Genomic DNA, 25,918 nt, shown 5'->3' on the forward strand with positions numbered 1-25,918 from the left:
CATATAATGTAAAGTGTTTTAAAGGTTGAAACGCCATTGTTTTAACTGGTCAAAGAGGACGAGCCTGCAGACATTATACGGTGTGATATTAGCGCAATTATACACTATAATAGGGTTTGAGGCAAAAATCTTTATCATAGATTTGTTGTACCCAGAAAACAAGAAAATGCCAAAAAAAAGGCGTGGCTATAAAACCTGTGTTAAATTAGGTGATAATTAACGATAAAAACATTTCTTAGAAGCGCATAAGGATGTCGTGATAAATATTACGTCAATCTATTTCCCCCATGTATATGATGGGAAACACATTATCAATGTGTTTCCCATCATATATCTAAACCGCTCGTCGATGGGCTATCTCCAGTACGAAGGAAATTTTCATATACGTGTGTTCGAACCTGGATTACGACTTCACGAAGTTCATGTACCACGATATCATGTAAACGTAGTCACCTTGCTAAAATACACTATTATTATTAAGATTTATAATCAATATTTCATTGACGACCTAAACAGCAGATTCAAAGGCTGCTTAAGGATTGCAGGCAAACATCATCGACAGCAACACATATATCGATTTGAATTAGAAATGGCGACAAAAACGAGGCTACGGAATAATAATAATAGTGGAGCTTCAATAAGGCTGTAATATAGACATAGCATAGAAGATGAGTAGAAAGATATTCGATTTTTTATTATTTACTAGTCGTTCATACTTATCAGTGGAAATTCATATTAATCATGGGATTTTTTTCATTGCAGTATACCTAGGATGTCAAAAATTGTGAAGGCATAAGTTTTCATAACTAGCGTTACAGATGTGTTCCCGTTGTCGCAAACATTTTCAAAAACATTTGGATTGCCACACGGCTTTATTCTGCAAACAAAGCAAACTCTAGTAATTAAACGGATTTAATAGAACATCGTATTGACAACAAGAAGTTGCTCATTGTTTAGGCTGACCAATAACATTATCAAGGTCAACTGTCAACAACAACAAAACATCTAAGTTCTTCAACAAAAAACTTTTCGACATGAAAAAACTGAGCATACCCCAGCTCAGAAACGTGTTCTTCAGCTTTGTACATATACACGAATAAAAACACCCATCATAGATTCGTGCAGAGAAAGCAAATTTCGTTGTGTGAAATAGTTATGGTGAAATATTGAATTTTAATTTTCTTCGAAGTAAAGATCGCGTCAGTGAACGCCCCTGGATAAAAACAATGCTATACATTACTATTATTATATATTGACGTTGAAATTACTTAATGTGCTTAGAATATGGCGCCTCAAGAAATTTTTATCGCCAAGGCGCTTTGAGTAACGTTTAATGAAAGAATCAAAGTATCAGGTGTACTTTGTAATTAAACAAGATCTGCCGCGCACTGCTAAATTCCAGATACAATAGCAGCTGGGTTAGGCATTTCTCGATGTGGGTGTGGTCCAGGCTGCCGTGAAAATCGCATTGACCTGATTGGGGGCAGCTTCGGTCATACGACCAAATCGAATTGGTACAGGTAACAAGATTCGGCTATGAGGCAAAATCATGAAGTCGATAAGTGGGGCAGACCTCATGTATTTCTTAGTAAGCCCCGCGGACGTATAATGGCGAGAGTCGAAGAACGAACCATTCGTATCTAAAGAATGAAAAATCATTCATGGAAATAGCTTAGAAGGAGTATTATTTTATTTATTTTGTCGTCCGCAAGTTGCAAAGTAAATAATATGATAGACTCGGTGACAGTAAAGTGGAATCATTACAAAGGATTTTCAAATATGGATAGGTGATTTTGTATATATGTATTCAGTCGGTTTTATCGAGAACAAATTGAAGATCAGAGCGTCCATGGGATGCTAATCGTGAAGAGTAAGACCCCCGTTCAAATATTATTCGTTCACCACAATATGTATCCGTGTGACAATGTAAACAGAAGTTAATGAACATTGAATTTCAGATTCGCAACTATTGGTGATTTCTATATTGGGCTAAACGTTAATGCGACATTTAGCCGCACTCAAGTTACTCTGTTTCCGATAAACTTCTCGAGCTAAATGTAGAATCCGTGTTATAGAACATATACAGATCATCTCTTGCAACGTTCACAGTACTAGATGAATTATAAGTTGCAAGCCGGATATTGCCTTCGAAGATGGATAACAGCGTTCTCTATTGGCTCTGTTTTGTGCAGCGTCGTCTCACTGAAATGCGTTTCTACAAGAATGATCACCGGAAGTTGCCGAAGGGTCCGAAAGCATCGGGCAACTTGCCCGAATACGGTAATGCTATACAACCATAAAGTTGCGTATTCGATAGGGATCCGGGCCTCCGTCAGTGCCACTATTATTAGGTGACATTGTATGGGTCTTTGTCAACTTGCTTGTCTACGAGAGTGTATGTTACGCATACTGTCACATCTTCCTAAGCAAGAGACGAAGTAGTACCTGAAAGCTGACAGCAGGGATTGTAAAATCTCCGAGAACGCGAACGAGCTCGTTCGTGTTCGTGTGTTTATTGTAGCTTGCGGCGGCAGGCTGTTGAAGAACTCACTTTCCCCTTCAGGATATCGGCAGTGCCCAGCGCCACCATGACACTGACTGATAATGCGGAATCCTTGCGATTAATAGTAGCATGAAGCTCTTAGCGATATACGAGATGCTTTACTCTGTAACTGACGCTAACTGAAATGTAACATTACCAGAACTGAAAATTACTCGGATTAATAATACGCTACCATGGATCTAACAATAACGAGTAACCGCATACTCCTACAAAATATACAGCATAACTCTCATGAATAATTCCAACGCAGTTTTACGAGCGCACGTTTTACTTCGTACACATCAAATACCTTCGGCCTGCGTCGGCTGGACAGAAGGCATACATATATACATATATATATAAGAAGTAGGCCAGTTTAAAAGGGCAGTAATTCGTGGGAGCAATATCTGGCGAGCATGGTGGCCGGCCGAAACGAGTATTGAAACCTTACAGTGTTGCCCCCGTGTTTCTTGCTAAATGAAATCGAGCATTGTGTGAGTGGCTTTAATGCAGAGTTTTTCATCGTCTTCTCCAATTGTGGGCAGTTTATTTCAGCCGAAGGATAATCGATGAAGCAAAACTGATAAAGCTGTAGTGGATATCGTTTGCGTTTCAGAGTTCACGAATTTTGGCCAGCAGCTGGACGTGTGTCCTTCGGCTATATACCGTCGGTTCATTTACATCCACCTAATAATCCAGTGACCCTTGCGACTATTGTAAAGAACCTGTAGGAATGGGTCACTGCTGTAACGTGCCCCTCCTTGCCCAAATCATGTAGTACCTATTTGTCCAGTTTGCTTGCTCTATAAGTTTTACCCTATAAATGAACAGGTATGACACCTTTATATGCACCAAAATAAGTGTTAACACAGAGAGGTAGGCAGGCTTCCAGCACAGTTCGCAACCTGTCGTTGTTTACCTTTGGAGGGATCATCCACGAGCCTATTTTCGAGCTGAAAATTTTCTTTCCGGAATTTTTTGAATCAACGGCACATGAGTTCGGGCGTGCCGCATGTGGCTTTTGTTGAAGAGCACGAGATAATTTGCTTAAAAGGAATACCCCCTACCTTCCGTGCCCTTTCTTCTTTCTCACGGTGGATCATTAGCTAGCACGGAGCAAAGTAATAGGCACAGGTGGTTGCCCTATGTCAGGGTCTTTGTGAAATTAGTGTCCATCATGCATTACGCCTCCTTTGTAGCTTGCAAAATGCATCTATTTTAGTTACTGCAGCGAAACATCTAATTATTCCGAATTAAATGGATACACATATCCGTTCTTTTTATTGCAGAATTGAGATATATATTCATCGGAAAGAACTTGTACTTACAGATGTACCCATTTTTAAGTAAAAATAGTGAGTTATTATTTAAAACAAATTGCCCGCCTGGGTCAAAGGTTTTACTTCTGCTAACCCAGAAATCGAGGCGAGTATCAGTTGTAGGCTGGCGGTTTTTTTATCACTACTGTTTACGTTGTGCTCGCATCCGTACTCGCAGAAGTGTTGACTCACTTTTTTTTGGTTAGCCATTCGGCGTTCGATTACGTAATGCCTATTGTCTTACTACGAAAGTCTGGATGAAACTCTCCGAGCTACTCTGACTTTAGGCCAAGTTGGCTAAATCCGTCTGCACCTGAGGAGTTTTCTTTTGCTTTGGTCCGCGCGTTACGTGTGGGTCTCTTCGTTGAGTGTGGTGCTTGCTTCATCTTACACACCCACATCGGCGCTGGTGTCCAATCCTAAGCAGACATCTCAAAATCGAATCTTTTTTACTTTCAACTCGCAAAGGGGATTTTTCAGTGTCTGTCTTGAAAGAGTCATTCGCAACAAGCGCCTGAGCTGATAACTTCTTTTCCTCCCGGCCAAATTTGCATCAGCAAACTCACGGCTATAATATGAGTGGAACAAAGAATACACGATGTGCCAAAAGCCTCGCATTATAGGAAAAGATCAAAGCAAGATATATACTATTCTTAAAGTCGGTCTCCTCTGTTGTTTCTATGGTTTTGGATAGACACGTATTTGATGCTTTGAGTCTTGGAAAATATGGATTGCTTGGAAAATATGGATCTTTATTGGCCGAAGGTAATGTCATAGTTTCGGAAACCATCTAATCAACGCTCGGTGACCTGGCCACTCTAAGGCCTTTAGTGCCCCTCAGAGATCTTTAAGAAATTATGACTACTGCGCTACTACTATTGATCTTGTAGAAAACATAAGGTCTGTGTTAGCAGATTCCTTCCTTTTGCGCATTTAGCTCCTATCTATACTTCTCATTAACTAATATCGTTAGCAGTCGGTCATACATTTAGAAATGTGACTTCGTAATTTTTATCTTACGTTTCACTTATCTGCTTTTGTCGAACTATCAGACTTTTTCGTCGACATATTTTAGGTTGAAAATAATGTGGGACAGTGTCGTATCAAGATCCGATCTATCTCACCAACCATTCAAATACCGAGAACGCTACCTAACACAATAGTAATGGGTGATTTTGGTACTAGGCCTGTTTGGAAGCATTAACAGCACGCAGAGTTTAACCGAAGGCCCACGACACAAACAAAAGACGCGACAAAAAGCGAGAAAATGTAAGTTCAGCAGAACATAAGGCACTGACCATTGTTACCATAAGGTAGTGCGTCGGGTATCTACAAATATCGGTAGGGTTATACCTCTGTGCAGGGGAAAATATTGCCGCATTATGTGCCAAACAAACAATGGGCTAAGAAATGACAGCTTTTCTATGGCACATTAAAGCATAGAGGATCATTAAACATCGCTTTAACTAAATGTAGGTACCATTAGAGCTGCAAGGGGCAATCGCACAACGAATTTGAGCTCTGAAGTTTAGTTATTCAAGTGTAGCCTGTTTACGTTAGCAGAAACTTTTGCATTCGAGATAACGACCGCGGTCTGCGACACCGAATCGTTAGATGCCTGACAAAAAAGGCGAAGATATCCCATGTGAGAACGGACAGTTGTAAACCAATATATCAATAATACCGGAAGGACACACATGATTTCGAAGTCGGGCGTGCACTACGCAAGTTTCCGCATCCGAAGGGGACTTAGAGCCGGCGACGATAAGATGCTGCAGACTAAAAAAAGCATACTTTTTGTATGATAGATGCACATATTGCATGAGCTAATTTGCTATCTTTGAGCGGTAGCGATTATAACCCTTGTTAAAACTATAACACACTAAGCGGTGGGTTGGGCTGGGCATATGACAACGGCACCTATGTGATTTAGTTTAGAATCTACTGGACAGCTCTGGGCTTAATTTTTTTAATAAAAAGTACTCAACGCCCAGCCATGGCTTTCTTAACACATCACTGTATTGAACATGAAAGGTGTTCAATAATAATGAATCAATATAAAGTCAGACCAACGATCCCACTCGTATTAGGCTTGAATAGAAGCTTAAAGTATATAATTATAGCCGACTTCCAAGGGAGAAGCCGAAAATTTTCCAGCTCTAAGAATACATGCGGTGAAATCAGCAGCTTATGAACAAAGCGTTACTGTGCCTGATAAACTATATCACTACCATAATACAATATAGGTAGAAAAAATAAACGATATTCCCACCCGGCTTTTATCGTATGTACTTTGTTAAAGTATGTTAATGTCGTATGCCATTCTTTATTTGATCACTTATTCCTGAATAGGTTGGTTATAATGCATGAGCCTTTTCAAATAATAAGACGACAAAAGGAAGCCAGTTTCCGGTATTAATTAGGACGACCGCCAACGGACCGCCATAAATTGCCACGTGAACTTCTCTAGCTTTGTCTGCTATTTTGCATTCTCTATTATTTGCCCTTGTTTATAGTGGCAGCAAAAGATACCACAAGCATACAACCGTAAAAAAGTTTCCTCACAAGTTACCGCTTAGAAAAGCCCAGTAACACTTTATAGTAGTCTATCTGATCGACGGATGTTCGCTAAGCGTACTATAGTTAGATCTACCTTCTTTTAGAAATCTGTCTTCATAATTGTGTATCTGCAACAATACAACGTAAGTTAAGTTCATGGTTTGTCCTTTTATGACGGCCTTTATCGTTAGACATACCTCTGCTATGAACGAAAATTCTGGCTATAAGTTATGTTAATTGTTGGCAATTGATCTGGGTTTTCTGTGCTGAGAGTACAGCTCTTGATGAGACTCTCCGAATAGCTTCCAGAATAGATGGTTACTCATTAGCAACTAACTTAATATTACTTTAAAAAACAATCATTATCTATCGTACTATTATACAAGGCCGTTCTGTGCTATCCAACCCTTTCGGCGAGCATAAGTTATACAAAAGTTCTGAGTCCTTACCAGAGCTTATCCACGAGTCTGATGATTTACTCTTCGGTGTCGTAGCCGCGGGAGATACTTTGTGACCAGTTTTTACGCAGGCCAAAATTACAGCGATAATTTACCGCGCAGTCGCAGACGCAGAACTCTACTGATTATTGGGTTGTGATGTTGTATTCGTTGATGGAGCGAATAATAGAGCAGGCCTTGCTAAGAAAGCATTATTATAATTCTCGGATCCGGTCAATGATGCATAGTTCACCACCATAATGATATGTCGCTCTATTAAACAAAAAAAAAAATTGTTGGATCCATACCTTCCAGACATTTCGGTTACTATTCTAATCTTCGTCGGGATCCTTACAAACCGCTTTCTATATGCCTAAAAGGTACCAATTATCAAGATTGCACAAAAAAGGGCGATAAGGAATTCACTTGGGTTATTGCCTTTGCATAAAATGTATGAAAAACAGAACATCAATTATTATTATTCAGTAGGTGGCGCTTCGTACGGAACATGGCTAAATTAGAAGGCTGAAATTTTATACGCATAACTTATAGTAACTTGCTGGCCATTTTATTTCCGTTAACTCAAGCTATTTCTAGCGATCTCCATATCAATGTTGCATACTGCAATGTGTAAGTGAACTTTACATTATGCATGTAGGGTTTTGCAAATAATTCCTAGGATGAGAATGTAATGACGATTTATTTAAAAATGCCAATTATTATAAAAAAAGTAAGGGCTTCAATGATCATTTATCATCAAGTACCGCCAGGCATTTTACAAGAAAACACAATTTACCCCTAAAAATATCGGTTGATGCCAGAGAAATTTATGATCGTACATCAGCTTCGTGACATGCATGCATGCGTGCATGCATACACGCTGATTTGCATTGTCATTTAGTTGTACTTATAGATACCTAACAAAAGCGACAAAAGCCTAATCGTGCATAAACAAATTAAAAAAACTGACTGCAAAGCACGTCCTTCAGATACGAATATTTGGTCTGAGTAATAACAGCAATCTGGGTTTTGAATAAGTGTGTCGACCTAGCTTTTGGACGGCTCATGGACGCGATTTCAGTCCCTGATTCCGTTGTGACTGATCATCCGGTTACCAACTAAAGGCTTTCTGTCTCTACTAGAGGCTCTGAATATACACAAGGATAATTTCAGTAAAAACAACACTTTGACAAATGGTTTTATTCTTTCCTAGCTTATGCGTCTGTGCTTTTGACACGATCAAAGGTCTGTTTTAATTGCCAGCAACAGTTTTCGTTAATTGTCTTACTTTTATTTGGCTTTAATATCTTCTCAAGTGAGACATTACAGTCCGTTGAGTTGATAAATTTAGAAAAATATTTTAAAAACTGATCATATAAAAAATAATTATATTATATCTCGTATTAGGTCAGTGATCGATGCAATACAAACCTGCTAATACATAGAGCTAACTAAGCAACCAAACAGATACGCTTTTATCTAAAAGCATTGAAGAAAAAATTAACAACCACCATCGAAACCACTTTTCGACGACTTTGAGAGTAAAACGCGTCATGTATCACTAGACCAGCCACGTACGTCAAGCAGTGCCCATCTGGGTGACTTATGGAAAACATCTGCCAATTTTTCGTATCGTCAAATATCAAAAAACGAATACAAATCTTAACTACGTTGCATATACAATATTCAACTTCTCACCGTGGGGTGTGAGGAGCAACTACCAGCACATTGAGGTAAATGGGTAAGTTGTAAATTACTGCGCTCTGCTTGTTGACTATGCGTGATCTGCAGCATCCACCCTCAGATAAGTGGCTGGTACGGACTCGAATTTAAGATACCATTTCGTACACGATGTAACATTGTTGCCCTAGGTTGATGACATTTTACATCTAGCAAACAACTGCTGATAAGAAACATATTAATAACAGTCAACAACGGATGAAAATATTCTTGTGAGTTTCTCAGCGTCAGGTAAAGCTCATAATATTCTATAATATTAATATGATATTTAGTTCGAGTAGATCAGATAGCTAGGATATACATACACTGTCATTAGTATTGCCCAGTGGAAAGTTATCTAAGCGTCTGCTAGAAATTTTTTTCGCAACCGAGCTATTCAGTCGTGCAAAAACAACTCTGCAGACCTTTTCAGCGTAACGTCGGTCCACAGCCCATCTGAAACGTGGGACTTAAATAGAAACCTTTCCACCGGACTATCCGCGCTCTGTCAGAACTTATGCCACCTGATATCAATTATACCAAAACATTTCAGCTTCATAAACGAAAAGTAAACGCCATAATATTCTACAATGCGTAGGCGACCAGGTTGTCGTAGTAAACCCGTTGTTCATCGCGACCTTGAAGCGCTGCCAAATATCGTCCGCTTGCGCGGACCGTCACTAAAAGTTTCAATTATAAGACAATTTGTCCATATCGAGTGTTATTTTTGTTATTCAGCTTTTGTTATAGCTCAATCAGCGGTATCATCATTTTCAAAGAGAATTATTTCCAGTTGAAAACAGACCTTATCGGACTATTTTCGTCTGAAGAACAACTAGGATCCACATTTTTCTACCAATTTTTGGGGATAGAATGGTGCCTTTTTTAGGCTGATTAGATTATACATTATCGTTGTTTAATAACTTGTGTTTCGGTGTATGTGTGGATTAATACCTGCGGCTGGCTTGTTGCTAAGATTTTGGAAATTCAAAAAAATTTGTTCGTCCATATTGGCGCACCACGTCCTTTTGGTGGGGGACGGGAGGGAGGTCGTACAATAAACGTATATATACATACGGTTGTTATAATTTTCCAGAGGTAAAAATGCAATTATATGGAACGTCTCGTGCAGCATTTGCCTTTATGCCTAGCAAATGATGCTTAAGGCATCAGCGAATTTATTTCGTTTCTACACCAGTGACCAATTACTTCTACATGTATCGGGAAGTATTTCTTAGTAATTTTAGTCGATAAAGGAGTCGCACTTAATAGTAGATAAAGCACGTTAGGTTGCACGAAGTGGCCTTGACGCATTTATATACCTTGTGCAAGCACGCTTCTTCCACGACAAGGTCGAAACGTAAAGACCCTGATACATGTTTTTCATAGTGCAGACTGCTATGTTGGCTTCGGCTGCTGCAAACGGGTACTACCAGAAACAGCCCGTCCCATCGTTCCTTCTCATAATAGATACTAGGCGGTCCAAGTAGCGCCTATTTGCCAATAAGAACCCTTATGCGACTAACCAATCTCTAGGTTGCCAAGAACGGCCATACTTCTCACATGACTTTAAAGGCACCGATATTCACTAGCTTGGGAGAAAATTCTACAACAATTTCAGCCACCCTGGAAATGCTGAGGAGTAAATTGAATTCACAAGGTTCATAAGGTAATTACGTAGGTATACAACACTGTAGTTTATCTGTAATGCTATCTTAATTCGAATTTTTGCAGGTGAAATGGTGTCTGTGCACGTCATAGTAGACAAAACTAACGGATTTTTTTTTTACTGAAACACACTCACGAAGTTCTCCCTATAGCTGACGTAGTGCATGGCGAACCTTGCGTGCGGCATCTGGTTGCAATTCTTCAGTCTACAAAACAACGGAAGAAGCGCTCTGCTGACACGTCGTACAAGAGTCGAGACGTTGCACAATACGTTATATGCGGCGTTCCTTTGACTCAGCTTTTGACGACAAGGTTACGCTTACGCCGGCCGAACTGGTTGTCCCTATGAACGTGCTCAAGCTTCTTACAAGGAAGAATGAAATAAGCATGCAGCAATGATAAAGTGGCCGAGCTATGCGTTTCAAACGAGCAACTGACATGGTCCATAGGGACAGCCTAATTCTCCATCTTGTTGAATGACCTTTCTGATTAATATGAAGACTGAAGAAATTAGTCGAGGTCATTTCCTGCATGGACACCTTATCATACATATATGAATCAATCAAATTTTAACCGCAGAAAGTTCTAATGTAGTAAATCTATTAACCCATCTAATGATGTAGTAATCTCGTTTAACCCATATGGTCCAAAAGGTTTTCAGTGGTTTTATGAGCTCTTTCTTTAGTGTTAGGTTATTGTGTTTCTTAATTAACAATAATAATTAATTAACGATTAAATTAAATTCGATTGATAATTTGCTTGGAAAGTGAGACCACTACCCTAAGTGGAACTAAGTGGAACCGATACCTACCTTTCGTCACTGAGAACTCCTTCTATATTTTCACAAAAACATAACTGTCTAAATGTCTTAATTCGACAAACTTTGCCTGCTCAGAACGAACATGTCAGTACCCCTACGTCGTGCACTGTCAACAAAGGGATGCAATACGAAAGCGGGTAAGTGAATGTTACCTACTTAAACAGGCTTGACATGCTTGTGACTAAGGTTTACTGCAATGGAACCAACTAACAAAAAATTAATATCTAATTTAATAGTGAGTGTCAGCTTCTTCGAATTATTATTTATTTGTTCTACTTCCTGTTTACTTCATATGACCGGTTTTTGACATTCATGTTTGCTTTATTATGTGTAATACAGGCCACCTGTAGAACAGCCGCTGAAACTCTATCGTGGAATTTCGGCGGCTGGTCTCCGAATCATCCACCCAAGAAGCCTTCATATATAACTATCTTATAAGATGTACACGTCAGACAAAAAATCGTTCGATATTTTCCGCGCAAAATACATATATATACGAGCGAACACATGTATGAAGCAATTCGAAAACACCTGCCCCTTGTAAAATATAGTTGTGTCAAAAGCAGTCCATGATGAACCATTATATGCGTATATGTATGTGTATTGTTCGATAAGTTCGGTCCAAAAAAAGAAAATTCGCATCTATTTAAAAACGGCTGTAGGCTCAAGTATCTCAGAGATTCAGGGCCCTCCTCTTCGTCCATTGCAGCAACGTCTCAGACTTGTTCGGAACTTAAGGATTCAGTGGGTATACCTGATTTACATCTTTTACAGTTTCTACGCTGTTCTTTTTTAACTTACAATGTCGCTTCGTTCATTACACAGTAATGTACAACATCCCAGTGGACCAGATCTGAGCCCCCTAGCATCCCGAACTGGGGCTGTAGGGCGGATGAGGGCGTACAGCATAAGTTGTACCCAGAAGTTCTACCAATTTCGATTGTTTACATTTAGGCGAGTGTAACAGTCTCCAGTTAGTAATCGATTATTAATTAGAAACCGGCAAGTAACTACACGCAATTTTACATAGAAGTTTATGGCATGCAACTTCTTTCCAAATAAGTCTTCTACACATTTGAGATGAAAAAGGCCACTTTCCGTTAACCTTATGGTATCACGTGTGCTAAATACATTGCTTCCGAGACGTTCTTATGGCATGAACAAAACTCGCAACGTACGTCAACAGCGGTCACACTTTTCTGGCCACAAATAATCCAGTTTATCAATATAATATAAGAAAACATATGCATTTTATAATTATAAAATGCATATGTTCTCTTTTTCTTTAAAAATGTGAAAATCTGTCGAAAAATAAGTAAGTAAGAAAAACAATTTCGCCATGTTATTAGCTAGCTGGCAGCGTTAATGGTGGGCAACTCCATCCTACTCTAATCAGTTTGTTCTTTGTTCTCAGGAAGTTTAAAAGGTTCTTTTCAATTTCTTTTCATTCTGTCCGAAAAGAAACAATCAAAATGGTTAGGGGTGTAATTTCAAAGCCGACTTCTTCTTTGTATGTTGGTTAAACGCTTCTCATAATTATCAGCCTTAGAGACCTCCACTGAATTATAGATAATTGGAACAGTGAGCCTGATCATGATAGTAGGAGAGTTTTGACAAAAACCTTTAAAAAGCCAGAAGAGACAAAAGTGACGCATGCTGGAGACAGTTATTCCGAGGCTCAGGTATTCCAAAGAATACGTAGGAAGATGAAAGGGTATTCCTTACAAAGGCAAAATCCTATCGATTTACATATGCAATGTAAAGCTTTCGAACATTTAATTATTTACTGTTACGTATAATACATTTATTGCAATAATAAGATATTTTTGCTTTTCTTTCGCTGTTCTTTGAAACGTATCGTCCAAAATAAGCTAAGCAGCTATGAAGCAATCTGAAGTAGAGTGCAACGCGTTTCTCTTCACGGTCACCGTACTTGAGTTTTTTTTTTGTGATTTTAGCAAATACGACCCACTACACTAAGTCTATCATAATAACCCGACGCTATATGTGTATTAATACAGGTCACAGTGTAGACGCCTTACACTAATCTACTTGAGCGTACAGCTCCTGTGCTTACGCAGACATCACAGCGATACGTGTGTATGTAACGTATATGACGGCAGGTAATGTCGACGCTCTATGTTATTCGCCAATGATTCAACCGTCTAATTTCGCCAGAATCATAAAGCTATAACGCTACGAGCAAATGTGAGCAACAGGTGCCCGATGACCGATGTATCGTGAAGATTTAAAAAGACTGTGCAAAGACACAACGTATTCAACAGTCATCTCCGATCTCTTCATTTCAAGCGTTTCAATCTATAAAGGGCTGTAAAAAAACATGAACGTCTCAACACCCAGATGTTTGCTTTTGTCATTGTATATACATACACTGGCAAGGTCCCTTGATGTTTGCTATCTATTTTGTTTATTTAATACATTCGTCAATTAAGGTATGTGTTCTTGTTATAACAATTAGAATCAGAAAACGGTAGTACGCGACCCACTACTCGTATGCCCGCCAGGTGCTGCAGGATTAATTCAATCTCCTAAATAACTATTAATCTAAGAAGAAAGTATTAGCAGAATAGAAGATAGAAAAGTGCTTCCAGATTTCTCGTCGCTTTGTTCCCTGTTACTAGCTTGGGCGAGGCGGCGCTTTAATTCAACTCAAGGCAATATGGAGTAATTCCCCGAGTTGTAGGTCTGACAACTAGAAACAACCATTCGGGTGGGGTAAAGACGACTGGAAAGTTTAAGCCTTCCTGCGTAGAGAACGTGTATAGGTATTAAGGATAAAAGTTGTACAGCGCTTGTGTGCATTCAACGAGTCTACATACTTATACAGAACGGTGTTCCGCTCGAAAATGAAGCAAACATGCACGTAAAGTCCCTCTACACTTAAAAACAAGCTGGGCGGTTTCGTTCAAAAATATTGAGGTGTCAAGCAAATGTGTACACAACAGCGATAATTGAGACTCCAGTTCTACCTTGTACTAGATGCCATCGCACTAAAACAATTGATACTGAATATGAACGTTAACTCAGTTGTCCTTCTTGATACAAGACTGAGATCGGCAACTTCTTGAGCAACAGGAATACGTTTCCCTTCGTCTACGTTATGCGCCATAGCAACTTCGATAAAGAGTCGCAGGCCACGTGTCTTTGAGTTCAGGCATGCCGATGGATCGAACAAAACAAATCGACGGGTCTGTATAAGTTCGCTACATTCTGCGAATGCTTGAAAAGTGTGGCGGGAGGGACAAGTATGTGACAAAGTGACAGACAAAGTGAAATCCGCCCCTCGGTCTTCAGACCTTCATTATGAACTTTGAACTACATTCCCTACGTAAAATTTGGTATTAGTCCTCCAGCGAAAAGGTATCATACCGCGTTAGGTAATTGTCGAAGAGCGACACAGAAATTGCATATAAAGTTAATGAGCTTGTAAGAGCTTGCTTTGCGCTTGCCAGTGTGTCTCGTTCCACTGGCACTTGACTCCTTTCACCGTCGCTAATGAGTCCAGGGTTTGAGGTAAGTTAGGTGACTGCCATGGACCTACCTCGTCGTCTACATAATATCAATCACTATTGCCAAATCGCAGTGAATCCGTTTTCGAAATCTATTGAATTGATAGTGATTTTGATGCGCATTTCGTCTTGGGGCATATCATTCGAATTTTTAACCTTGTTTTTAATTTTAATTTCGCCTTATTTCGACCTTAATTTTAGTTTCGCCCGTTTATGATTTTTATGGCTACCGATCTTTTCGTGGCCGATTCGAAGTCCTGAATCATCACATTTTCGTTATATGTAAGATATATAATATAAGAAAGGCTTTGACAATGTAATTTCTAAATAGTACTTTTTACGACATCACGATAGAAAGCATATTTACGAAATAGCGAAGGACGAATTCGTACATATGTATATATATTGAAACAAACTTTCGAAATTGTCAGAGCATGTAAGACAAATATATATATATATATATATATGGTTGGTAGCATACCTTGAACTGATTCACGCTACTGATTTTCCTTGTTTTGCGGTGTTCGCGGGTATTGTTAACTTTACGGTTCGTTACATCGGGTAGGTTATGCACCTCAAATGTGAACCACAAAAGAGTGGGAAAATTTAAAGCCTGAATGGATAGGATTATTGTTCCGAATAGTGGGCCTCGCAAAGTAACTTCAGAGATTTAGATAAATAGCTAAATTATTAACCTGATCCTAGATCTTCGTGGTCTTATAAATGTATCGCATGATTTTCTCGGTCTTTTTCGGATCTTTTTCCACCAAGGGCAGATCATTCCTCGCCCAATAATCCAGTCTAGCATAAATAGCAGAATGATAAAGAACTTCACTAATACAATCTCGCAGTCAAACTGAGAGCACTGACGTTGTTTGAAAAATTATATAAAATTTTGTATAGTTAAAACCTTGTAATTGCATAAAGAGTGTAAGGATTGCGCCACCTATCACGATGACTGTAAACCAAAATATACACGTTGGCATTTAGCCCCTGTCGCGTTCAAACTTTGCAGTTCATCACACGCAATGAGTTAGGTAAAACTCCTCTGCTTCCACTAGCGCGACGGAGTACTTTTGTGAATTTTAAGGTGATCTTTGTTCATATATTTGGCGGTATCATTTAAATATACGCGACTGCGAGACTAGCAGCTATACGGGTGGAATGTAGCAGTCAACAAAGCAGAAATATCTCTGTCAACAGCAGACGTTACTCAAAGTACCCTATCGTGCAGGTAAAAAAACGCAGCACCCATTTTTCAAGAGCAATGAACGACGTGTCTGATCGACGTAACCTTCCGTGACGTCGGTTCTTGTTTACTGTTAATAGATCAGCAAAGTTTGCCAGATAATCGTAAGAATCAACACTGTCAGAACAAGCAAGCTGACGGTGTCCCAACATTATGGCGCATCCGACACACCAATAGATGCCGTGTAAAAGCGAGAACCAGTAAACAGCTAGTAGAAAAAATGATGACAACCTTGTGTATCATGTGTACGATCGAATCGTCAGTGTAAGATATGAATACATTACATACACTGGGCCCTCGACGAAATAGAAGACGTTCTAAAACGACCTTGATACTTTGTATGCCTACGATGTCCGAGTAACGACTATAACCGTATAGAAGTATAATGGTCGTAATCTTCATCGATGTTTTACTGCTCTATGCAGTTCGCTGCAGATGGGGAGAACGGCCTTTTTATCTACATAATCGAATTAATTTTGCTAAAAAATAGCCGATGAGGTGCAATCGAACAAAGTTCATTGTATGCATCTGCAGATCGTCTACTTAAATCCTACCGGCTTAATAAATAAAATAAATACAAAAAAATAATACATTTCACTGAGTAATATGCATTTAATTAGTGGTCGAATTCGGCAATTTCAAAATCCCACAAGATGAAAAGCAATGTTCTGTCTTCGCGCATCGCTACGCTTCCTTGAAGCAATCATCGACTCATGTCGAATGATTCCGAAAGATTGATTTCCATTCTAAGACATTACGGCAGATCCGTTTCGAAATTCAGATAGTACTTCTGGATAAACCTAATGATACAGAAAAATAAGCTTTTGTTTGTCTTGTAACAGAAGTAAGAATTGCAACTGTTAGATAAAGCGATATCAGTTTTCTATGCGCCCTAGTACCAGCCCGTGGCATAACAAGTCTGTGTTCCATGGTTGTGCACTCTGTTCTGATTTATCAAAGGCACATTACTTATTTAGGTTGGGCTTGATTATTTCTTATTAACTACTAACTAAGAACTAGATGCGATTCGAGTCAAAATAAAAAAACCTAGTACTAAACTAGAAACTTCCAAGTAGTTCAATTAAGCGTACACTGTGTTTGCGCGACAAAAAATCGAGTAGCGCTAGTACCATTATGGACATCCAGCCAGTCAGTTGTCAAGCAAGAGCATTTCAAACACCACTATAAGCAGAGACATACCTTCCGACTGATATAAATCTTTTTTTCTTCTAGAGAAAAAGTGCAATAAGGAGTGCATAATAAGCATCTGTTGTGCACCTCGGGAAATTTATAGGTTGTCCGAGTTTCAAAGGTCTAATTCCATTTTCGACTCACTTTCTGTGACAGAGCTATTTGAGCCGCTTTTCTAAACTATGCAAAGTCATTACCTAAATAGAGTAACATACGCCACTGTGAGTTACCCTCGAAAAAAACATTATGCTTAGTTTCGAATCGCTAGCGTTGCTACTGTGTCTGCTATGCGATGTACCTATCGAATTCGAATATATGGCTGAAATTCGATGGCAGCCGTTGCAGCCCTTTGTAGTGGCCCTGTTGTCCCGCTTTCAAGCAGGAACAGTCAAACTCGGAAACCTGCTTATTTGATTGTAAAGCGTAGCCTTTTGGCCCTAACTCACAATTATGGAAAAACATACACTGCATTATTATTACAGCAAGTGAACTTGGTTAAATTTAGACAGTCTACAACTACTAGATAGTATTCTGTTTGTGATTGCTTTCAGACACCGTATGAAAGCGAAACTTCAAAAGGTTGTTTTCTATGAGTATCTTTTTGGCGAAATGCGCTTTTTCATAGAGAAACGTCACGGAGCCTGAGAAGTCGTCAATAAAGATTAGATCGATGTATTTGTTTCGGTTGGTAATGATCTATGGAGACACAAATATCTACCTATAATCTTAATCATATACGCTGTCTTTTCGCCGACTGATGTGTTGTTTATCTAGACACTGTTTAACGTAGGCAAAATTCTTTTATTTGTTACATTGATCACTAACAATTACTTCGGTGCTCGATTCCAATAGGTCCATTCTACCTTGTTTGGTTATATAGATATCACTGGAAGGATTTTTAAACGAGGTTGCTTGTAATCAACTAGAGGCACAATCAATTTTTCAATCGAGCAGCACAGAAGCTGCGTTGAATATTGGAGAATATATTTCTTGCCACTACCCACTAATATATTTGAAATTATGATCCGAAAAGTTCCTGAACTATATTCTGTAAACTAAGTTGCTTAATACATCGATCTATTCTTAAAAAGGCAAATTACATACGAGTATTAGCTTCTTTAGTATTTCTTCTTGAAGTCAATTATTATCAAGGCCCGATTTTCGTTACAAACCTTCATCCGATCCGAAAGCGTAATAACAACCTAATTGTTTTTATATACGTAAGCGTGCTTCTATGTAACAATCTGTCCCGCACAAATTTCGTTCATTACCTAAACGCTAACTTCGAGACGGATTTACTAATATATTCTAAACTTATTTCAGGGTAAAAAGGACGGCATATTATGACCGTCCCAATTACACCAATTCAATGATTGAACTACATGCTGAATATATCTACTTAGATGCCACAACAAACATCAAATAATATTCTCTACCCTGCGGAAGTTCATAAATAGATAGCCATTTTAACGGCAGGAACCACAGACCTAAACCTAGCTATGTTTCATTGGATTTATCGAGTCGTTATCTAAAAGCCAAAAAAGAACACTTCTGTGCAGCGAAGTTTATTTTCTAACTATAATGATTTATAAGAAGGTTTTTACAACGTATAAATACAATAAAGCCCAATTGTTTCACGTAGCAATTCTCGCTTTAGATATCTATATAGTGAAGCTGTAGAGAAGTATTTGTATGTATTATACCACCTGAGACAATGCTTCACAAGTAACGAATTACAGCATCTGATAAGCAATAATTATTGAAGACTTACTAGGTCTCGCTGAGCAGACTTTTATGAATCGTTCTCGTTCGTTTGCATAGACTATGTAAGACGGAGTTAATTTAAACAATCATCAAATGACAACGATCTTCAACAACGTTTAACTTTCGTTTGGGAAAACTTTCACAGACTCAGAGATATGCGAAAGGCGAAGGATTGGCCTGACTGGAAGCACCCAGCATATATATAGAGTGCAAGTGATCAAGGTAATGAATGTGGAAACGGCAGGTCGCGTCTCATTTTCTAAGCGGGTGTTGTATGGCTAATCTGTGAATATAATGAAAGAGTAACAAAGCGTAAATGCAACTGCTATATTGTTCGTGGTGTTAATTCTAAAGTTTTCAGTAAATGGATATAATTATATACATTGCCTGCCATGGAGGACACACCCACACAAAGGAAAGACCTTCACCGTCATGCTAGAACACGTGCCAGAGTTATCAAATGCATATAAATCTCAAATCATACATATTATACATACTCAAGCATTTATTAGTTTATTTAAATGAATAGCAAAAATAAGAAAATAATTTACACGTACAGAAGTACACAAAGCCGCTGCCCTTAACATAGATACGCCCTGTACATACAAAGTTTTTCATCTTAAATTGCATTAATTCCAAATGCTCTAATCAATTTCAAGTTCTACTCGAATAACAATGGGGTATTCTAAAATATGTTTTAGAGATATTTCTACCCTCAATAGGAGCATCCTCCAGTAGTCATTACTTATCCACAAATTTTCAAACTAGAATGAAATGGTTTATTCCTATTTGATCAAAATCCATAATAATAAATAGTCTAATAGCCCCTATCCTACGATTTGTCTGGCCCTCTCTACTGTATCGCTATTGCAAAGCCATTTATCGCGACAGATTTCCTCATCGAGGCGTTCCTTCTCCCGCCTAAAAAAACGCAAAGCTTTTTTTGCAAGAAGCACTTTAGTGATTTTTTTGTTTCTTGCAGTTGCTTCAAATTCTCGTCCTTGAACGGTAAGTTTCATCGTAGTACGACGCCCTTCGTCGGAGAGTTCGGCCTCGCCAAAGACTGCTCCGCCCGGAGCATCTGGGGGGAACATCTCGCCCAGCTGTCGCACCGGGTTGAGCCGTACATTGACGATCGCTTCTCGTAGGAAGTCCGCCCCCATTAGCTTAACCAGGACACGCCATACGGTCTTAAGGCTTTTGTTGCTATCAAGAAAGACGGCGCCCATAAGACTCTCCATTAGGTCTCCGAGCGGTTTCGGTACATCGACCTGCTCCAGATCGTCTTCACTTAACTCCACGTCTTCGAGTTCGTCGTCACCGATTAAATAGTCGAGAAGGTTGATACGCTTCTCTGTCTCGCGGTATTCGACAAAGCGATTTGTTAGTTTTAACAGGAGCGGCGAGTGGTGCTGCATACATGTGTGCAGCTTGTTGTCGACAACGATGGCGGCCAATGTATTATTGCAAACAAGAGAGGCGCGAACGTCTGTTAACTGGCCAGGGTTAAGATCGGGATCCGACGTATATATAAACTGCGAAATAAGGTAATCGACAACAGCGTCACCCAAGAACTCGAGCCGCTCGTATGAAGTCGTCAAGTGATTATAACGGTACGACTTGTGCGTTATAGCTTCAAGCAGCAACAGTCTACTTTTGAAAGTGTATTCCATGGCCTGTTCAGCTGAGCGCATTTCTGCCTCCCAACGCACGAGGTCCGCCATCCTTCCTGTCGGTAACGGTTCGGGAATTGGAAGATCGAAGCGATCTAGAAAATCGCCATCTTGGCGCCGTCCAAGCGGTATATTTAGCCAGCGTAGAAATTCCAGTGCTCCTACGGGACCGCATCGTTCCAAGTAGACTCCAATTAAAGCCTCAATCGAGTCAGCGCAGATTTTGCTCTTGTAATACTGGGAATTTCTTGACAGTTCGGCAATTTCCGCCTTAATCGCTGCGCCTTTAAGTGGTTCTACCTCTGTCGCCGAAAGTGGAATGAAGTTAACTCTTACGCGAAAGCTCCTACATTCGACATGCTCATGAATGCGTTTGGGGACAGCGTGCTGAAGCAAATTGATGTTAGAAATAATCCTGCATCTCTTGCCGGTCAGCTCTCCTTCATTGGCTTTCTGGTATTCTTGATACAAGTGTAAGGTGACAGCAATTTTAAGAAATGAGTCCCCGATGACCTCCAGTCTCTCGGAGTCAACAATGTCATTAGCATGCAGAGGAGTGAGAGCTTTCATCAAATCAACGGGGGATGGCCCGCAACAAGTTTCGAGGTTTGGCTGTTTGCTGAAATCCATATTTCTTATTGTCTCGTCATCGACACTAAGTTGGGCTCGTCGATGGCCGGCCATGCGCTCCATTTCGAGAGGTTTCCATCCGGGCTTGTTTTGATTGGGCTCGAGAGGCGGTACCCTGGAACCCAGGCCGGATACCGTAACGATATCCAAACGGAGAGCTTCAGCAGCGGCCAAACGTCGTACGCGATACAAAATAGAGGGAACAGATGTGACCTTATTCCATACAGAGCCGGGCAGACGTTCAATGACGCATTTTGCAGCGCTACGTGGTGCCAAACTATGCGCTTTTCGGTGCTTAGTTCGCCTTGATATGTTTCCAAGCCGATCTTCATGTCTGGGATGTATCATCTCGAGCCGCTTTTGTACCCGTTTTGGTACTAGCATTAATTCACCGTCAGCCTTGGCAAACACCCGCTCCACGTAGCATCGTTTCTCATGGGCGTTTGGAAGCGTCTCAGTTGCCTCTATATTCACCACAGCGTTCTTCAGTAGCTTTGCGGCACTCTCAAGTGAAATATCCGGAGGTATAATACCATTCCACGTGGGTGGTTGAATCAAACAAAAATCCAGTTCTCTGTTAGGGTCTACAATGGTCACTATTGGAACTTCATTCATGTTGTACATCATTGACGGTATTTTCAGCACATCACGAAATAGGTATGCATTCAATTCAGAGCACAATTTGAACTGCTCTTCATGAAGTTCAAGCTCACGACAAAACTCAATTGTAACTAATTCCTTGCCTGCTCTCGTATAAATCGGAAACTGAGGTAAGAATTCAGGTAGGCGTTGTTTGAGAAGAATTCCCATACACCTGGGTTCAAGCTCGGGGTCCATATAGCTAAAAGTCAAATAATATAAGGGAACACATAAGAGAGAGTGCTTTTAAAATTTCATACAAAAAATTGCACAACAACTAACATAGAATCGCCAAACGAAGTTTCTATCATAATTTGCATTATAAAAAGGTCTACCACAAAAAAAAAGCAAAGTTAATCTTAAAAATTGAAACTTTTATTTTTGAGGAGATAGAAAGAAAAAACAATGAAAGCTGCCAGACTTACTTATCATCAAGATGGTCTGGATCATTGAGCTTCGTGAGGCGCAGATAGAACCGATACAGTTGGAGTCGGACTGGGAAGTCCGCAGAAGTCAGAGTTGTTGGTACAAAAGCTTCCGGCTGCACTCGAGGACACAGAATGAGATTCGTCTGGGATGCAGGACCGGTCTTGAACAATGACGCTACCTCCGGGCTCACCTCGTCCAGTGTTACTTCCAGTACGACCTTACGTTTGATTGGCAACATGTGCTGGCTAAGTTCACCAATTTCGTAGAGACGGTGCAGGGCATTCAACGCTGCTGACGTCTGTGTACAAATAATGGAACTATCTCGTAAGTCATATGATCAGATGCTAAGCTAAGACCAGCGGAATTATGTCTCTCCGGGAAAACGAAAAGTAAAAAATTTCACCTTATGTTGAGGCGGAATTACTTACGATAATACGATTATTCGGTGTGACCAAGTTGACACTATCAACGATATTTGATTAATTCAATGTAATTTAAATAAAGTAAGAATCGACTTGTTTAAAGTGAAACAAGTCAATCCTTAGTAGATTGTATCTGTAGCTGTTCTTTACTAAAATGTTACGGCACACAGATTTAATCTGAAACAGATCATCAGTTTTCGCACCGATCATCCCTGTACACACGCACATGTAACGTCCAAAATGTGATCTCCTGTACTCACCCTTGCGATAGAGTGCGATTCTTCCCAATCTCCATATACAGCTGTCTGGAGAAGACTTTGCCGTGGAAGTCGAATGCTGCAGCGTACGAGCTTCCGATACTGCGTCGATTCTTCGTACGTGTACTCGGGTGTCTGCAGCGTATAGCGATCAGACCCAAGCGAATCACAATACCACTGCAAGATCTGACGTGCAGCAAATGGCGTTATAATTGCACGACCGTTATTATGCTCATGCACCTTTGAGTAAATGTTGGCGAGCTGAAAACGATTATATAAGTGTAAGAACATCTGTGACGGCTCAACAGGGCCACGACGGTGCTCATTACAGTAACGTAACAATTGGAATTCGATGTTTTTGAACGTAGCCAGTTCATACTGTATTTCAACGGCTTCTCGAGCGCTCGCTAGGACAACGTAAAGTGATGGCAATCTGCGCGCCCGACCACGCGATTGCACATACGAACGCATACTACGCGGCGTATCAAATCGCACGACAAGATTGCACGCCGGCACATCGACGCCTTCCTCAATCACCGATGTAGCCACGAGAAGGTTGAGTTGGTGACTACGGAAGTCCCTTAGCACTCGTTCCTGGTGACGGACCAATTCTTGCTCAGCGAGCTGACCACCTTCGCCGTATTCCGGGCCATACAGTGCCATGCCGCTCTGACCAATGACGAAATCGCAACGAAGATGGCCCCACCGTTCCGGATATTTCGCTGACATCGCTTGAATCCAACGACACAAAGCAAACACTGTTGCCCGTTCTATGGTAAATATAATGCCGCACAACGGCTGGCCGAAACCCTTGAATTCTTCAAGTATTTCCAGAAGTTTCCAAGCTTTAGGGCTAGCATCTTCAAGAGGCGCATTCCAGCTGGTTACGATTCGTTCAGCAAGCTCATAAGATTTATGTAGTCGACGCGTACTCTGCAGCTTATCAGCGCGGGCCATATCGCTGAGGATAGTGTGCGTTAATTGTCGTACTCGACGGCGCACAACATCCAGACAGCCAAAAGGTCCAACGGCGGCGAGGATAGCGTTGACCGATGTGGACACGTTCGCGTCTGGGGTCGTCACGATACGAGGGCCACCAGCGTCATTGCCCGCGTTGACCGGAGCCGTCGGGTAAATCACGAGCAGCTCCCGTGGCCGAGTGATGTAATCCACGGCACTGAGGGCAGTGACTAGATTCGCACCGAGTTTACATTCCAATTCCTCAATTCGCGAGGCCATTTCGACAAGACGCACTTTCTTATTGAAAACTGAAGCTGTCAGCCCTAGTACACGGGGTCGAGCGCTTGGCTGCGTGCAAATATAATGATTTTGCATAATTTGCACGTACGGGTCCTTGCCTGTGGCGCAGTGGCATTCGTCGAACACTAACAAATTCAAATTGGCCATGGAGATAAAATTGGCGTTCAGTATATTATTCAGGATTGTAGGGGTCATAACCAACACGTTGTTCTCCTCGAACTGTTGGTACCATTGACGTCCTGACCAATCGTCAACACGCATAGCTCCAACGAAACTTCGGACGCGACCTGTAATATGTCGCGTGAGGTAGGCTGCCTGCTGTTGAACCAAAGGCACAGTCGGCGCGAGGAATACCGTTCTGCGGCCTCCATTTGCCAACGGGAGAGCGGTTTGGTAAAGCAGTTCTTTGATGAGTAACACCGCAATTAGGGTTTTTCCACAACCTTTGATGAGACAAAATTAACAATAGATGTTAATCTCTGCACAGCTATTGTTATTTTAGCAGGCTAGGGTCTTGGTCATTACGGAAATTTGTCAATTTCTGTCACATTTTACCGAGTTTATATAGAGCAAAGAGTGGGGATTAGCTATTGCTGATTCAAACATCTTGTGCGGATTATTTGGGTTTGCTGTAAAATAATTAAATGTAACCTTTCTATCTATTAATATATGGGCGTACTAAGTTTGATTAACGAGCATTTAGACCAATAACTGTTAAATCTTAAATCGGTAAAAATTAAGAGTATATTCATTTTTTTGATGCCTTCATTCTTTTTGATAACAGACGACTCTGTTAAATGACCTTCCGTCCTACAATCGCAGAACCCGCCCAGTTCGTACAAATGTTTATCAACGAATAGCCATTTTACAATAGGCTAGACCAGGCTCCAGAACCCGCACCCTGATAAGCCATCATACTGCTAATGATTAATTTCTGTTTTAGTAAACAACGGGTATACTGAACAAGGACCCACCCGTTCCAAGGCAGATGATCACGTTCTGCTTTGCCGCAAGCTCAAACAGCTCTAATTGAAAGTGGCGGGCAGCCAAATCTCGCACGGCAGGTTCTGCATATTCAGCGCCTAACGACCTGGACAAAAACCGCAGTTCTTAATAGCTAACCAAAATGATGGCACCCATAAAGTATTGACTTTTTATAGGTACTATCGAACTCGGCATTGGCATTGATAACAAACTACTTTACCGCTGTCTAAGCAAGGAGTCTGTCGGAGCTAATGAACAGGTCAAATAAAGTCTCATTTACTCAAGTGTATAGTTGTCAGCACAGTAGGACAAATTAGTAAGAAGAAAGAAAATGAATTTCCAATACACAATGTAAACCTCGTAGTAAACTTACCCCTCCACCTGTTCTACAGATGGCGCCATAGAACCCATGCTGTCCGCCAATCTTCTTTCACTCCAAGCCAACAACTCTTCCTTCGCGTGTTTTTGATTTAACCACTTTTAAGGTAAATAGTTCAATTCAGGATAAACAAATAATCGTACTGACAAGATCTGCTAGAAAACACACGACCTCCTGCCAGATGACACGAGGCAGGCGCCGCTGGTAGCGGGCTATTTTTACAAGGAGACAAAAATCGTGCGACATGTGTTCGCGATAGAGATCAACTGAATTCAGAGCAACAAAATCTTCGAATGGCGGCAAATTCAAACTCAAATATATACGACATCGGTATGTTACAGACTGTTCATCACTGAGATTTCATTCTTATGCGCCAATTCGCGTAAACATAAACACCTCGAATAATCAAATAGTTAAAAGTTTAAGGGTAGCTGATTACATATATAT

At 40.4% G+C, this 25,918-nt stretch overlaps 1 protein-coding gene across 2 annotated transcripts; it reads right to left on the reverse strand.

Moving 5' to 3' along the window:
- Positions 1–18,583: 18,583 nt before the first annotated feature.
- Positions 18,584–25,744, reverse strand: LOC111242933 (endoribonuclease Dicer-S-like). Of its 2 annotated transcripts, XM_022787885.2 has the most exons (5): positions 25,466–25,744; positions 25,083–25,198; positions 22,852–24,551; positions 22,166–22,467; positions 18,584–21,942 (listed from the first exon to the last, which is right to left on the reverse strand). In XM_022787885.2, the coding sequence occupies exons 1-5, from the start codon at positions 25,501–25,503 to the stop codon at positions 19,626–19,628; spliced, it is 4,473 nt and encodes a 1,490-aa protein (XP_022643620.1). In that variant the 5' UTR covers positions 25,504–25,744; the 3' UTR covers positions 18,584–19,625. The 2 variants fall into 2 exon arrangements, with proteins under 2 accessions (XP_022643620.1, XP_086831761.1); XM_086975635.1 differs by lacking the exon at positions 25,083–25,198 and having other exon boundaries at positions 25,466–25,743.
- Between the last annotated feature and the right edge of the window lie 174 nt (positions 25,745–25,918).

This window comes from Varroa destructor, unplaced genomic scaffold (assembly GCF_002443255.2).
Source record: "Varroa destructor unplaced genomic scaffold, Vdes_3.0 BEIS01000001.1, whole genome shotgun sequence".
In the NCBI taxonomy this organism is placed as follows: domain Eukaryota; kingdom Metazoa; phylum Arthropoda; class Arachnida; order Mesostigmata; family Varroidae; genus Varroa; species Varroa destructor.

Excerpts from the sequence above, each read along its gene's own strand:
- LOC111242933 (XM_022787885.2), bottom strand. The coding sequence starts at position 25,503 with ATGGGTTCTATGGCGCCATCTGTAGAACAGGTGGAGGG. Across the intron at positions 22,468-22,851 it reads AATCGCACTCTATCGCAAGG|ACGTCAGCAGCGTTGAATGC; the intron begins GTGAGTACAGGA and ends ATTTGTACACAG. Across the intron at positions 21,943-22,165 it reads CCAGACCATCTTGATGATAA|CTATATGGACCCCGAGCTTG; the intron begins GTAAGTCTGGCA and ends TTTGACTTTTAG.